This window comes from Doryrhamphus excisus, linkage group LG1 (genome assembly GCF_037039965.1).
Source record: "Doryrhamphus excisus strain RoL-2023G ecotype Guam linkage group LG1, RoL_Dexc_Guam_v1.1, whole genome shotgun sequence".
Lineage (NCBI taxonomy): Eukaryota > Metazoa > Chordata > Actinopteri > Syngnathiformes > Syngnathidae > Doryrhamphus > Doryrhamphus excisus.
Window position 1 is genome coordinate 11,340,995 of NC_136357.1, and position 14,476 is coordinate 11,355,470.

The 14,476-nt window shown below is 41.1% G+C and overlaps 1 protein-coding gene across 1 annotated transcript in view; it reads left to right on the forward strand.

The window, feature by feature from the left end:
• Nucleotides 1-14,476, forward strand: part of rasgrf1 (Ras protein specific guanine nucleotide releasing factor 1) — a 30,356-nt gene that overhangs the window by 11,486 nt on the left and 4,394 nt on the right. The window contains exons 8-18 of the mRNA XM_058076036.2: nucleotides 1,316-1,425; nucleotides 2,863-2,981; nucleotides 4,081-4,241; nucleotides 5,767-5,830; nucleotides 5,999-6,141; nucleotides 6,204-6,286; nucleotides 6,972-7,220; nucleotides 10,150-10,520; nucleotides 10,594-10,713; nucleotides 12,211-12,381; nucleotides 13,839-13,945. Of these exons, the coding sequence (XP_057932019.2) occupies nucleotides 1,316-1,425; nucleotides 2,863-2,981; nucleotides 4,081-4,241; nucleotides 5,767-5,830; nucleotides 5,999-6,141; nucleotides 6,204-6,286; nucleotides 6,972-7,220; nucleotides 10,150-10,520; nucleotides 10,594-10,713; nucleotides 12,211-12,381; nucleotides 13,839-13,945 (1,698 nt within the window). The remainder of the gene's footprint in view (nucleotides 1-1,315; nucleotides 1,426-2,862; nucleotides 2,982-4,080; nucleotides 4,242-5,766; nucleotides 5,831-5,998; nucleotides 6,142-6,203; nucleotides 6,287-6,971; nucleotides 7,221-10,149; nucleotides 10,521-10,593; nucleotides 10,714-12,210; nucleotides 12,382-13,838; nucleotides 13,946-14,476) is intronic.

Consider the following 14,476-nt stretch of genomic DNA (forward strand, 5'->3'; position numbering starts at 1 on the left):
AGGAAAGTCTGGCCAGACTTTAAATTTCACATTTGCGATAGTTTTTTTTAATACTTTTGCCAACAAGAACTTAAATGTTAAATAAGGTTATAATAAATAATAAATAAGGTTATAATAAATAAGGTTATAATAAATAAGGTTATAATAAATAAGGTTATAATAAATAAGGTTATAATAAATAAGGTTATAATAAATAAGGTTATACTAAATACTAAATACTAAATACTAAATACTAAATACTAAATACTAAATACTAAATACTAAATACTAAATACTAAATACTAAATACTAAATACTAAATACTAAATACTAAATACTAAATAATAAAGTGATGCGTGGGGGCAGCACAGCGGCCTAGTGGTTAGCGCGCAAACCTCACAGCGAGGAGACCAGGGTTCAATTCCACCCTTGGCCATCTCTGTGTAGAGTTTGCATGTTCTCCCCGTGCATGCGTGGGTTTTCTCCGGGTATTCCGGTTTCCTCCCACATTCCAAAAACATGCTAGTTTAATTGGCGACTCCAAATTGTCCATAGGTATGAATGTGAGTGTGAATGGTTGTTTGTCTATATGTGCTCTGTGATTGGCTGGCGACCAGTCCAGGGTGTACCCCGCCTCTCGCCCGAAAACAGCTGGGATAGGCTCCAGCACCCCCTGCGACCCTCGTGAGGAAAAAGCGGTAGAAAATGAATGAATGAATAAATAAGGTTATAATAAATAAGGTTATAATAAATAAGGTTATAATAAATAAGGTTATAATAATCATAAATCATAAATCATAAATCATAAATCATAAATCATAAATCATAAATCATAAATCATAAATCATAAATCATAAAGCATAAAGCATAAAGCATACAGCATAAATCATAAACCATAAATCATAAATTGATGTGTGCTGATGAATGTGGAGCCACAACTCTTTGTCCCATATGGTGGCCTCACTAATCAGCAACCTAAACAGCAGGGCGTCTGTTTATGTTCCTGGTGCCCCTGTAGTGTACTTCATGCCTGTAAAATGCTGTTGTTTTTTGTTGTTTTTTTTGGAGCTGGAGCTTTAATAAAGCCCCCTTTCTGGCAAGACATGCACTTTCTTTGACAGTCCACTCTGCTGGGGCTTTTGCTGCAGGCTGTGCTGTGCTGATAATACATTTTTTGCTGATGAGCAGAAATTACGCTCACCTCTGATGCGCTTCTGATTAGCACATTTGAGTGCATGATTGTGTATGTGTGTGTGTGTGTAATGCCGTGTGCATAGTGCCACGTTTACACGTTATCTATAAAATTATAGCGACTCCCATGTTTGTTTTTCTGCAGATACCCCGCTACATCCTTACGCTTCATGAACTTCTGGCGCACACGCCCCATGAGCACATAGAGCGCAACAGCCTGGACTACGCCAAATCGAAGCTGGAGGAGCTGTCAAGGTAGCGTGAGGGCGACACTGCCAAAGATGTTAATTTGGTCAAGACTGTCGCTGCTGGCTACAATAGTGATCGGTTTTTGTGATTGTGTGTTGCCGGCATTAATGATTGGAGTCTGATTGATCAGAGCATCCCTACTACAGGTCACACCAAAATTGATGCCAGGTAGTGTACATAATATAAGGCACTGCGATTGGCTGATTCATATTTTATATATTTAGTACACATAAAGATGCTACACAGACGGATTTTAGAAACTTTTAATTAAATATGCTTTTTTCCCAAAAGTGCCAAACAGTACGTGTAAGATGGCTGCTTAAACAGTAGCCTAGCAGATAAGTTATTCATCACTGTCAGTGTGGGATCCAGACAGCCCCACATTACCCTCAACACACACGCTCCCGGTCTCCTTCTTTAGTTGCCGCTACCGGTATCACCCCCCGCCTCAAGGCAAATCAGCCCCCGAGCCTGTGCTGTCCTCCTAAACACGCAGGAGTCAAACCCCTCCAAAACCCACCAGCAATAGTAGACCACCATGCTGATCAAAAGCTGCAAGATCACTTTCACCCTGAAAACCGTGCATCACATGCACTTATATATTCTTAATTTTATGAACTATGCACTACGTATACACACGATACACTAGTCTGAGTTACCGGACACATTAGATATATTTGAACAAAGTATCGATGTCAGAAGTTTATTCAGTATTGAATCAGAAAAATAATCAGTGGTAGTCCACATCATTTATATTGATGAGGGCGTGCACAATTAAAAAAACGGACTGCTGCAAATCACACCAGATATCACGTGACCACAAATTAACCACATTATTGTATAACCACAGACAAAAAGAGAAAAAAGTACTTTGTGATGGCAGCACGGCGGTCTAGTGGTTAGCGCGCAGACTTCACAGCTAGGAGACCATGCAGGGTTCAATTCCACCCTCGGCCATCTCTGTGTGGAGTTTGCACGTTCTCCCCATGCATGTGTGGGTTAGAACATGCTAGGTTAATTGGAGACTCCAAATTGTCCATAGGTATGAATGTGAGTGTGAATGGTTGTTTGTCTATATGTGCCCTGTGATTGGCTGGCGACCAGTCCAGGGTGTACCCCGCCTCACGCCCGAAGACAGCTGGGATAGGCTCCAGCACCCCCGCGACCCTCGTGAGGAAAAGCGGTAGAAAATGAATGAATGAATGAATGAATGTACTTTGTGATTGTTTTCAAGTATTTCAGTGAGTGCTTGAGCCAGCAGGTCCAACGTTTGAACCTGCAAATGGAGGAAAAAGTCCCACAGACGAGTAAATGTTATTGTAGCTGCAAAAGTGGGGTCCAACTACACTGCTTTTCCTCTGTTGGTGTAACCGAGTCCCAATACTTTTGCCTACATGGTGAATTTTTTACCTGAAAAGGTAAAACGTTTCTTTTTTATCACAGAATCATGCATGACGAGGTGAGCGAAACGGAGAACATCAGGAAGAACCTGGCCATTGAGCGTATGATTGTGGAGGGTTGTGAGATCCTCCTCGACACCAGCCAGACCTTTGTGAGACAAGGTAACAACCTCTACTAATTCCTTTTACATCTTTACTTGAGGCCTGTGAGGGTTAAAGTAGTTTTTTTTAAATTCAGCTCTCGCTATCTCTGTCTCTGGAGAACATCCCCACGAGGAGAATCTTTAATTTCTAAATGTAATTAGATTGTTCTACCTGGGGCCAAGTGATGATTAATCTGTAAAATGTCAAGCATCCCCAAAAGGTTGTGATGGATGACAAAGGGGGCGGGGTGGGTGGGTGGGGGTAGGTACGGGTCTGATACATCTAATGTGACATGCTGTGGCACTCAAAGGTGCAACAATTTGGAATTCCATACAAATCATCTTGAAATATACATATGTCTTAAAGTGGTGCGTTTAAGTACCAGGAAGAAAAGCTCTGAATTTCTTGAGGAGGAAGTCCTTTGCAGCCACTGTCCGGTTTCCATGAAATGTGAAATATGAGACTACAGTACAAAAGATGTCAATGTTGACTGACTTTAAGAACATGGTGGACCGGGACTTGATTAGTTGGTCAACAGAAACGGGTTGTTACGTTAAAATGTTACTTGTACGGGTTCTTAAACATCAGTTTTGACCCAGGAACATTCATTCATTCATTCATTTTCACAAGGGTCGCGGGGGTGCTGGAGCCTATCCCAGCTGTCTTCGGGCAAGAGGCGGGATTCACCCTGGACTGGTCGCCAGCCAATCACAGGGCACATATAGACAAACAACCATTCACACTCACATTCATACCTATGGACAATTTGGAGTCACCAATTAACCTAGCATGTTTTTGGAATGTAAGAAACCGGAGTACCCGGAGAAAACCCACGCATGCGCGGGGAGAACATGCAAACTCCACACAGAGATGGCCGAGGGTGGAATCGAACCCTGGTCCTCCTAGCTGTGAGGTCTGCGCGCTAACCACTAGACCGCCGTGCCACCACCCAGGAACATATTATTCCTATTACATTATTTCCTACACTTGTCCAAGTGTGTTCAACCCTGATAGTTCCACTGTATACTGTTTCATTATATGTATACATGTACATTTATACATACTGCTGTCTGCTATCTTCCTTCTTCTTCTTCCCGCGTCTCCATTGCACTGTCAGGCTCTCTCATCCAGGTACCGATGAGCGAGAAGGGCAAGATCACCCGTGGGCGACTGGGCTCTCTGTCTTTGAAGAAGGAGGGGGAGAGACAGTGCTTTCTCTTCTCCAAGCATTTAATCATCTGCACCAGAGGTTCTGGGGGAAAGCTTCATCTCACCAAGGTGGGGCTCGAGCTGCTGACTTCAGCTTCGCTCATGCAGTATCCGTCTTGTGAGCTTGAATGGAGCGCATTACGGGAAAACAGAGGGGGTCTGTGATGGTGTGGCTTTTCACGACGGTGATGACCTCCGGAGGGACACGAAGCGCCCTGTCACTGAGGCTCATTGTTCACGTTTGATGTCACTTTGATTTGTGCAGCAGAGTGGGACGGTTCTATCTCACGTTGCTCCACGTTAAAGCTGATGTTTGATTTTTGGGGGTCGAAAATGAAGCCCAAAACCTGTATAAAGTGCAGTGTGCAATGACACTGTCTGAGTTATTCAATTCAAATATATGTAATGTCTATATATATTACTGAAATATAAAAATATATGGTAATGGTAATGGTTTTATTTAATTTGAACATACATCAGATTACAATTGAATGCATCACATAATCAGTTCACAGTTCCACATGTCCAAAAGGAGTAGGAAGAAGCAAAGCTTATTAAATCCTACCCCTCCATCTGGTACTTTTACAATCAGTAAATGTTACATTTGTTCACTTCCTGCTTTCCATAATACGGTTTCCATTTTCTGTATAAATATATTAATTTATTTTTTTAAATATCTAAGCTTTTCTTCCTTTTATTTATAACTTTTTGGTGGATCACTCAAAACTGCATTTGTTGATTGAAGTGCTGATTAAAATGCATTCCATTATCAAAATGTTATTACAGACAGGTAATGTTTATTTTTAACATGCAAGTACAAATATATGATGCATTTCTTTTGATAGAAGCAGAATTTGACTATCATTATTGAGATAAAAGATTCACTTGATGTCAGGAGTAATAATGGGATCAAAAATTGTTTTTTTATAGAAAGACTTACTTTATACAGTATTTGAAGTGGTATTATTCTCCAACAGGGAACAATAGTACAAAGCAAGTCAAAGAGAAAGATCCCTAAATACAACATAGTGTAAAATGTATTCATTCATTGATTCATTTAATAATACTAATTTTCACAAGGGTCGCGGGTGAGCTGGAGCCTATCCCAGCTGTCTTCAGGCGAGAGGCGGGGTACACCCTGGTCTGGTCGCCAGCCAATCACAGGGCACATATAGACAAACAACCATTCACACTCACATTCATACCTATGGACAATTTGGAGTCACCAATTAACCTAGCATGTTTTTGGAATGTGGGAGGAAACCGGAGTACCCGGAGAAATCCCACGCATGCATGGGGAGAACATGCAAACTCCACACAGAGATGCCCGAGGGTGGAATCGAACTCGGGTCTCCTAACTGTGTGGCCTGTGCGCTAACCACTCGGGCGTGGAATATTTAGTTACCTTAAAAAAGGAATAGAAAACATGGATTCTAACAAAAAATAAATAATCCACCCCATCTCTATGGAAACAATGTAAACAGATAAAAGGCGCCAAGTAATATATAGGCTACAGTACATGCTGGCATTCCAGCATGTTGAGTCAAATGAGGCGAGCACGAAGAGACTAAATGAACATTGTGTTTGTTTGCAGAATGGAGTGGTCTCCCTTATAGACTGCACTCTTATGGAGGACCCTGAGGGCACTGATGATGAGTGTGAGTATATTCTTCATCACAACACTACAGTATTGCAGCTTGCATGAATCATACAGAGCTTGTTGTGTATATACTGTACTGTATAACATGTCATACTGTCATACTAGACTGAGCTTTTACTGTGTGTACAGTATATGCTAATTTATGAGGAACTGTTTTTTTCCTAAGCCAAATCTGACAAAGGCGGCCAGGACATGGAGCATTTGGACTTCAAGATTGTGGTGGAGCCCAAAGACAGTCAGTCATTTACCGTCATCCTGGTGGCTTCGTCCAGGCAGGAGAAGTCTGCATGGACCAGTGACATCAGCCAGGTAAGTTCTCACCTTCGGTGTCGATGAGGACTTGCTTACTCACGTATGCGTGTATTTCACAGTGCATTGACAACATCCGCTGTAATGGCCTCATGATGAATGCCTTTGAGGACAACTCCAAAGTCACCGTTCCGCAAATGATCAAGTCAGACTTTCTTTTTAATGTGTTTTTTTGTTTGTTTGCCACTTCCTGTTTACATTTTTAATGCATTTAACTGGGACTTTTTTTTAAATCAGGATTATTGTTGTATTGTTGATAATACAGCCATGGATGAGGTCACATCACATTAGAAATACATACAAATATAAAATGACAACAATGTATTCCAACTGACATAACGCTATACTTTATAATGAGGACATATTTTCTTCTCTTACATTTTTTATAGTATCGTATTTACATTTGTTAAATTTTTTTATCTGCTTACTTTTGTTTTGATTTGTGTGTTATGTGTTATTATGGTATTTGGTAGTTATTTAGCAAAGGACATTTTTCGCAATTTTATTTCTAATGTATAACCAAAAATTTTTAATTTTATCAATTTTTCAAAACAAGAGATTGAAATAGCATTTTTGTCCCTTAATAAGATTTCCGATGCTAAAAACAATCATAAAAAAGTCAATCATCAAAGAGCAATACTTTTTTTTTATTACTTATAACATGTAATGTCAAATCATATGGCTGCAATTGTATATTTAAACTGAAAATTCTCCTAGTTCTTTCTTTATTTTTAATTCAGTTACATTTCTTTATCGGGATGAAACTCTACTTTCTTTTATAGTATTACACCATCGGTAAAATCTTGTCCCCACCGTATTCTTGTGAACAGATCCGACTCCAGTCTGTACTGTGACGACGTGGACATCCGCTTCAGTAAGATGATGAATTCCTGCAAGGTGCTGCAGATCCGCTATGCCAGTGTGGAACGTCTACTGGAGAGGCTGACTGACCTGCGCTTCCTCTCCATTGACTTCCTGAACACTTTCCTCCACTCTTACCGCGTGTTCACTACAGCTGATGTGGTTCTGGACAAACTCATCACTATTTACAAGAAGCCAATCAGCGCAATCCCTGCTCGGTGAGTGCAGACTTTGGTTATTGACTGTACAGTATTTTACTTTAAAGCAGATTTTAAAATATAAGAGTATATGTATTAAAAACTAATAGCCCATATTGTTGAGGTCCAAGGTAACAATTTGTACCATTTTCAGAGCCAAAAGAAAACGTGAAAAAAAGGGTCAAAGGTACAAAAGCAGTAGTATTGAGGATTCCAACCAACTCTAATCTACTGTGTATTTGCTACATGGCCATTTCTAACCTTTAGATTATTCAGTCAACCCATCTGTAAGATTTTCAGTTGGAAAACAATGGCCTCTTACTAGCCATAGCAGCTGAAATGTACACCAAACATGGGCTTGTGCGCTCTTCGAGTTTATTTCGCAAGACAGTGCAGCAGCATTCCCCCCCCAGCACACACAACAGGCCTCCCCAAACAATTCACCCAGCCCCCTTTTACCTGTGAAGGGCCAACCATAGTTCCCAAATGAGAGGGTGAGGCAATAAGTCTAAAAGGTACCCTATTTACATTCACCCTTCTTTTATATTACAAGTCTTTCAAGAGTGCCACACTGAAGTGTCACTTAATTCCTGTATATATTTAAACACTCAAGTACACATAACAACTTAGATTCCCGAACGACCACCCAGTTAATCCCCCCTCCTCCAGGTGTCACTTGGGAGAGTCCAATTAAGGTGATCAGCCTCTGGCCTGCACTCACATGGGCGCGCCTCCATGTCTGTGCCCTGACCAATCACCTCAAAAAAAAAGGAGAAACTGGTGAGAAATTAGGAACAAAACAAATGACTTCTAAATGAACAACTAACTAAAGTGGCAATTAAACAACTTAAATGGCAACCAAATATAATCAAAGTACTAACCAGAATATATGTAAATAACAAAAGCCAACTTTATACACAAATAGAAACATGACAGTGTGTTTCTTCAGCTTTTTCACCAGCTCGGTTGTTTTGAGTCTCAAATCTCAAAATCCATCTGAATATACTCTGCTGTAGATATGATCAGAACAATCGATATTGTTTTTTCAACAATGTTACAAATCGGGAAATAAATAGCTTTTGGTGGAAAACACAGGGGCGGTTGTTTCAAACTACCAGAGTAAATAGGAACGTTCCTGATTAAGTTCCAGTGGTGGAAACGGGGCCGTTGGGGTCGGCACATCTGCCGCTGCAGGATAGAAGTATTGAAGAGGAGCTTGGAATGGACTGCGTGCATTGGAGTGCTAATATTGAGATTTCAAATGCAGGCCGATATCCAATATCAATATTCAATCAGGACACCCCTATCATTTAATCCTACCTCTTCTCCCTGTTTCAGCAAGACATGGTAGGATTATATCTGTGTTTCCCAACCTTTATTATGCCAAGGTATATATTATACATTAAAAAAAAAGTATTACAGCATACCACCAAATAAAAATGCCACAAAACGAATATACTGTTGGTATACAGTATTGGGTGAATTGTGTACCTTCTTCCATCTAGTGGAACAGTATTTCTTTCTTTTCTTAATTTATTTCAGCCATGCATACTATGTTCCATTATTCTTTCTCACATATACACTTACAATATCTATATATATATATATATATATATATATATATACATACACACACACATATCTACATATATACTATATATATACATACACATACATGCACACACACAACACCTCATTACTAGACATGTCTGAAAAGGAGCAGGAAGAAGCAAAGCTTATCAAATCCTACCCCTTCTTGACTGCCTGTCACTATGAACCACTGGTATAGATAGATGAACATACATTATATACGTTATTTTTCAGTAATTATATCATCATTTTAAGACCAAGATAATGAAATTGGATCATTTCCAGCGGCACACCTGATAAGCTCTCGCGGCACACTGGATTATATAAATACTTCTTCTCTTTTTCGGACCTGTTGAAGTGCCAAAGTGTAACCATGTGATGTACCTTTACTTAAAGTTGAAACATTCCAAAATTCCCCATTCAAAGTGAAAGTTTCTCTATATTTAGTGGAATTTTTATGCCCATTTATTATGATGTGATCACATTAGTCCAACTCGTGTGTCTCACTAGCACAGTCTGGTTTATTTTGCCTAACATACCAATTTGCATACAGTGTGCACTTTATATTATGTACAAAAATGTACAGTTATGTTTCTAAGTTTCAAGGGTACAAAAGCAGTAGGGGTGCCCCACCCAAGAGACGACCTACTATGAAGTGCTATTCATCATGCCATGAAGCAAAGATCAGTATGTTATTATTTTAAAGGAAAGCAAGCAAGATGCATCAGTGTGTTCAAAGACAATAATTGGGGTCCAGTCTCCCCCGCCTCCCTGGGAGTGCCTCAACTGGTCTTCCGTCGCACTATGGCAACCAACCTAGCTGCTGCAGGACCCCACCCTCGCCTCCCTCCCAATCCCTCTATCTCCTCTCGTTGTAGCAAAAGCTCGGTGGTGTGAAATATTGATGGAGCGTTGCGGTGGGGCTAAGTCCGCTCTCTGCAAGCCAGAGGCGGTGGGGGCTGCTGCAGGGGTTAAGATCAGCTGCAGCTCAACCTCCACCACCACCACATTCCCAGACCGTGCAGTATATGCACCCCTCTTCTTGCCCCCCCCCCCCCTACCCTCATGGCACTTGTCATGTCACAGTAAGACACCTACACTCGACTGCTTGTGTCAGCAGCGGCCATGCGCACTATCATTCACTGTGCTATTTATGGGAACCCATGAGGCCGCCAGGAGGGTGGCAGAGAGTGGGAGAGGTTTTTTTTTTTATGCAACACTGCAGCCTGCACTGTATGTTGCTCTGAATCAACCAGACACGGCTGCAAATAGACTGAATTTGCATATATTATTTAGCAGGGATGTGTATTTAGCAAAGCTCTTCCAGTGAAATGCATACGTATATGTGGCCGTGATGCAGGTCCCTGGAGTTGTTCTTCGCAAGCAGCCAGAATAACAAACTCCTGTACGGAGAGCCACCCAGCTCCCCAAGGGCCAGCCGAAAGTTCTCCTCCCCTCCACCGCTGGCCATTGCTAAGAACTCATCCCCAAACCGACGACGCAAGCTGTCCCTCAACATCCCCATCATCACCGGGGGCAAAGCTCTCGACCTGGCTGCCCTGAGTTGCTCCTCCAATGGCTATGCAAGCATGTACTCGTCCATGTCCCCCTTTAGCAAGACCACCTTGGACATCAACAAACTCTACGTGTCCAGCCCCATTACCAGCAAAATACCAGACGAGGGCGAGGACAAGAAAGACAAAATAGAGGACACCTCCGCGTGTAAACAAGGTAAAAAAAAAAAAAAAGCACCATCACAGTAAACCCATAACTTTACTGACTTCATCATCATCCTATGATGCAGATCTCTCCGTGCGAGAAGAAAGTGACAATGATCAAAACCAAAGTGATGATGCCGACCCAGAAGCCTCGCCTACAAAGTCACCAACCACCCCAAAAAACGTCAAATGCAAAAACTCCTCAGGTACATGTTGTTCTAGAGAGTGCTGTGACGTCATTACAAGACACTGTGTTATACAAGAGCAATGTATTCCACTCCGACTCACGCTCAGCAGCACCACACATACAGTATTAAACATTTTGCTGTTTTCCGATTCTTTCTGCAAAAGAGACACCGTGGCACTGCGTCAAAAGCCTAAGTCGACGAGGAACATGCAGGGGAAGCCAGTGTTGGCTTGAGTAGGTGTCAGGGAAACTTGTGTCATAGCAACTACATCCAGAGCGTGTTTTCCCTTTCCACCCACGGATAATGAGGCTGTTTCGCCGCAGCCAAGATTATCTGTGCCTCCTAAATCTCACCACCACACTGCAGCACAGGGGGGGGGGGGCTTCCAAAGTAAAGCCTCCCCCCTTTCTCTGTAACAAAGTGAAAAGGTTAGAGTTTAAGAATGTTGACCTGTTGTGATGTGTCTGTGTTCTTGTGGTTTTAAATAGCATAATGCAGAGACTCCGTTGAATACTCTGTTATGCTGATATTTGGTGGCTATATTTAGCTGCAATCATCTTGAATGCCAACACCTGCTGAAGAGAGGAGAGGCTGGTGTTGGTCTGTAGCGCCCCTAGTGGCGAATGAGAGCATAAAGTGATGTGCTGTTTTCTGGTGCTGTTTTCTGGTGCCCCCAAGAGGAGACTTGAGGAAGCACAAGCAGTAAATGCTGCTAGTGTTACTATCTTGGAATGGAATGGCCTTTATTGTCATTATACAAGATGTACAACGAGCTCCTTTCAGTGCAGTAGTCAAGTTTTTAAGTATATAAAGTCAAGTATATAAAAGTAGAGTAAAAAAGACAATTTAACAAGATATATACAAGATATCCAAAATATACACATAGTATTGCACAGGAGCATATGCAGGAGCAGACATATTGCAGATATACGTATTAATTTTAGTGCAATGATAAATGGGTCGTAGCGCAAATAATGACAAAGTCACATATGAGTGTATTGTATTCATTCATTCATTTTCTACCGCTTATCCTCATGAGGGTTGCGGGGGTGCTGGAGCCTATCCCAGCTGACTTCGGGCGAGAGGCGGGGTACACCCTGGACTGGTCGCCAGCCAATCACAGGGCACATATAGACAAACAACCATTCACACTCACATTCATACCTATGGATAATTTGGAGTCGCTAATTAACCTAGCATGTTTTTGGAATGTGGGAGGAAACCGGAGTACCCGGAGAAAACCCACACATGCACGGGTAGAACATGCAAACTCCACACAGAGATGGCCGAGGGTGGAATTGAACCCTGGTCTCCTAGCTGTGAGGTCTGCGCGCTAACCACTCGTCCGCCGTGCTGCCCAGTGTATTGTATTGGGTTGTTAAATAAATAAATATGATTGAGGGAGTAACAGAGGCAGTGATAGAAATATTGCACATTTGCACATCTTATTTAATCACATCAAAACAATTCATTTTAAAAACATAACAAAGTGTGCTTTTTTGGTTACTTTTACAGAGTTCTCTCTCTTCTCCTATAACAACGGCATGGTGATGTCCTCATGTCGAGAGCTGGACAACAACCGCAGTGCGCTGTCCGCTGCGTCTGCCTTTGCCATTGCTACAGCTGGAGCCAATGAGGGCACTCCCACCAAGGAAAAGTATAGAAGGATGTCCCTCGCCAGCACAGGTACGATGGTACTTTCACCACCATTAGAGCTAATTTGGCATGAAGAGTTACTGTAAATGTGTTTTATTTATACGACTGGCAACATTTAAATTGTACTTTACAAAGCAGATATGCACAATCTACCTATTGGAGACTGCAAACATAAATCCACCATCTATTGCATAAGCACAAAGCCTTTTTTGTGGCTCAGTGGGAGATTGTTGGCTCAGTTCTTACAGCTTAGTGTTCATGGTCTCACAGGCTTGTGAGCACAGGAAGCATAACCCTGGAAAACACAGCGAAATGCAGTGTTGTGCGTGAAATTTTTCCAACAATGTTGAATTGAACGCAATGTATTTGTAAATAAAGAAGGTATTATGTGAGAATCAGCGCCACTGTTTTGGTCCAGTTTTTACCTGACGAGAGGTATTTGGACTCCTGCTCCAACAGCACGTTATTGTCATTGTCCACATTTAACCAGCGGGCATTGCGACACATTAAGTACTTATTTACACTGCATTACCCACTCATCATTACCCACACTGTACTAATCCAGCAATTCTTAAAGGGAACCTATTATGCTCATTTTCCACACTTTGTATTGAGTTATGGACTTCTATAGAGCAGCTACACACAATAACCCTCAAAGAATGCTTTCTAGATCTTCCAGCTTCTGCACCTTTTTTTGCAGTATCTCAATTGACGCAAACGTTCTGTCTAATTTACTCCGCCCATTTAGGTATGCCCCTCCGTTGTGATTGGTCACATTCCCAAGCGCTCCCAAGGACTTCCGGATACGTAGCTCTAGAGAGTTTACTGATTGATTTCATTGCATGAAATAACACTATAATTTGGTGCGGCCTTTGTTTGCATGACGTGAAGAAATAAACATGCATAGGCTAAAAGGCATAAATAAAGACAACCACTTTATATTCAATATTCTTCTACAATTACAATTACAATACATAGTTTTATACACAGTTTTATGTGTCATTGTTTTCTTTTAAAAACAAGGTCAGTCTTTTGTTCTTACTTTTCAACAAAAAAAAGATGAACTGAGCTTTAAACTAGTTCACCATTAAAATGGTGAATTATGAATGTGAACTATTCATATTTATACTGTGTAAACTGAACTTTGAACTACTCCATGAGAACTACAAATTTGCACAACACTGGCTAAAAGTCTAGAGGAATGAAGACATAAACCATTCACTTTGCTTCCCAAATTTCTTCTGAGTGGAAGAAGAGGAAGTACCCACACCTGAAAGGAGGACCTCGGGGCAACTGCACCGATCACATTATAATAAATGCAAAATGGCTACATCATATTTTATGAAGTAAAGTGTGTGAAATAAAACAATAGAATAACATAGAAAAAGACCCTCCATATATGAATACACTGTAAATGCAATGTATGCTCACCTTGTTTATGTAATGTGATGATAAAAAGTGCTTGTCTGTTCAAATACTTTCTGCAGGCTTCCCAACAGATCAGAGAAATGGAGATAAAGAGTTTGTGATCAGACGAGCGGCCACCAACAGAGTCCTGAATGTTCTCAGACACTGGGTGTCCAAACATTCTCGGGTAAATGAGACAGAAACCTTCATCAATAAGTAGCGACTTATAGTGTAAGGGTCAGTTTAGGCATAGAAACCAGTAGTAATGTACCGGTGCCAACAGTAGTAATTGGACTGGTGCTAAATCAGTGCAGACTCAGCAAGTGCTTGAAGGTGACCTGCATTCAACACCAACACTTCTTCATTTGCCATCAGTCACGGTCACGGCGAGGTGCATTCCCAAACACCGGAATTCTGAACATTAACATTAAAACAAAAACATGTAATTTCACTAACTTCATTTTCCTCAATTAATACACGACTCTTGCATGTAGGGTTTAATATCAGTAATATCAAATTGCCACAATGGCAAACTGTGCACTGTACTTTAAAATCTTGCATTTTTTTCTGCTAGTTTTATTGTGACAATTTGTCTTGGATTTTATTTCACATTGATTGATTCGTTTCTTATTTAATTATCATATTATTTACAGTGTTGAAGTATTTAAATTACCATTCGGTTCGACTTGCATGTCACAAAATTCTGTACAAATAATAA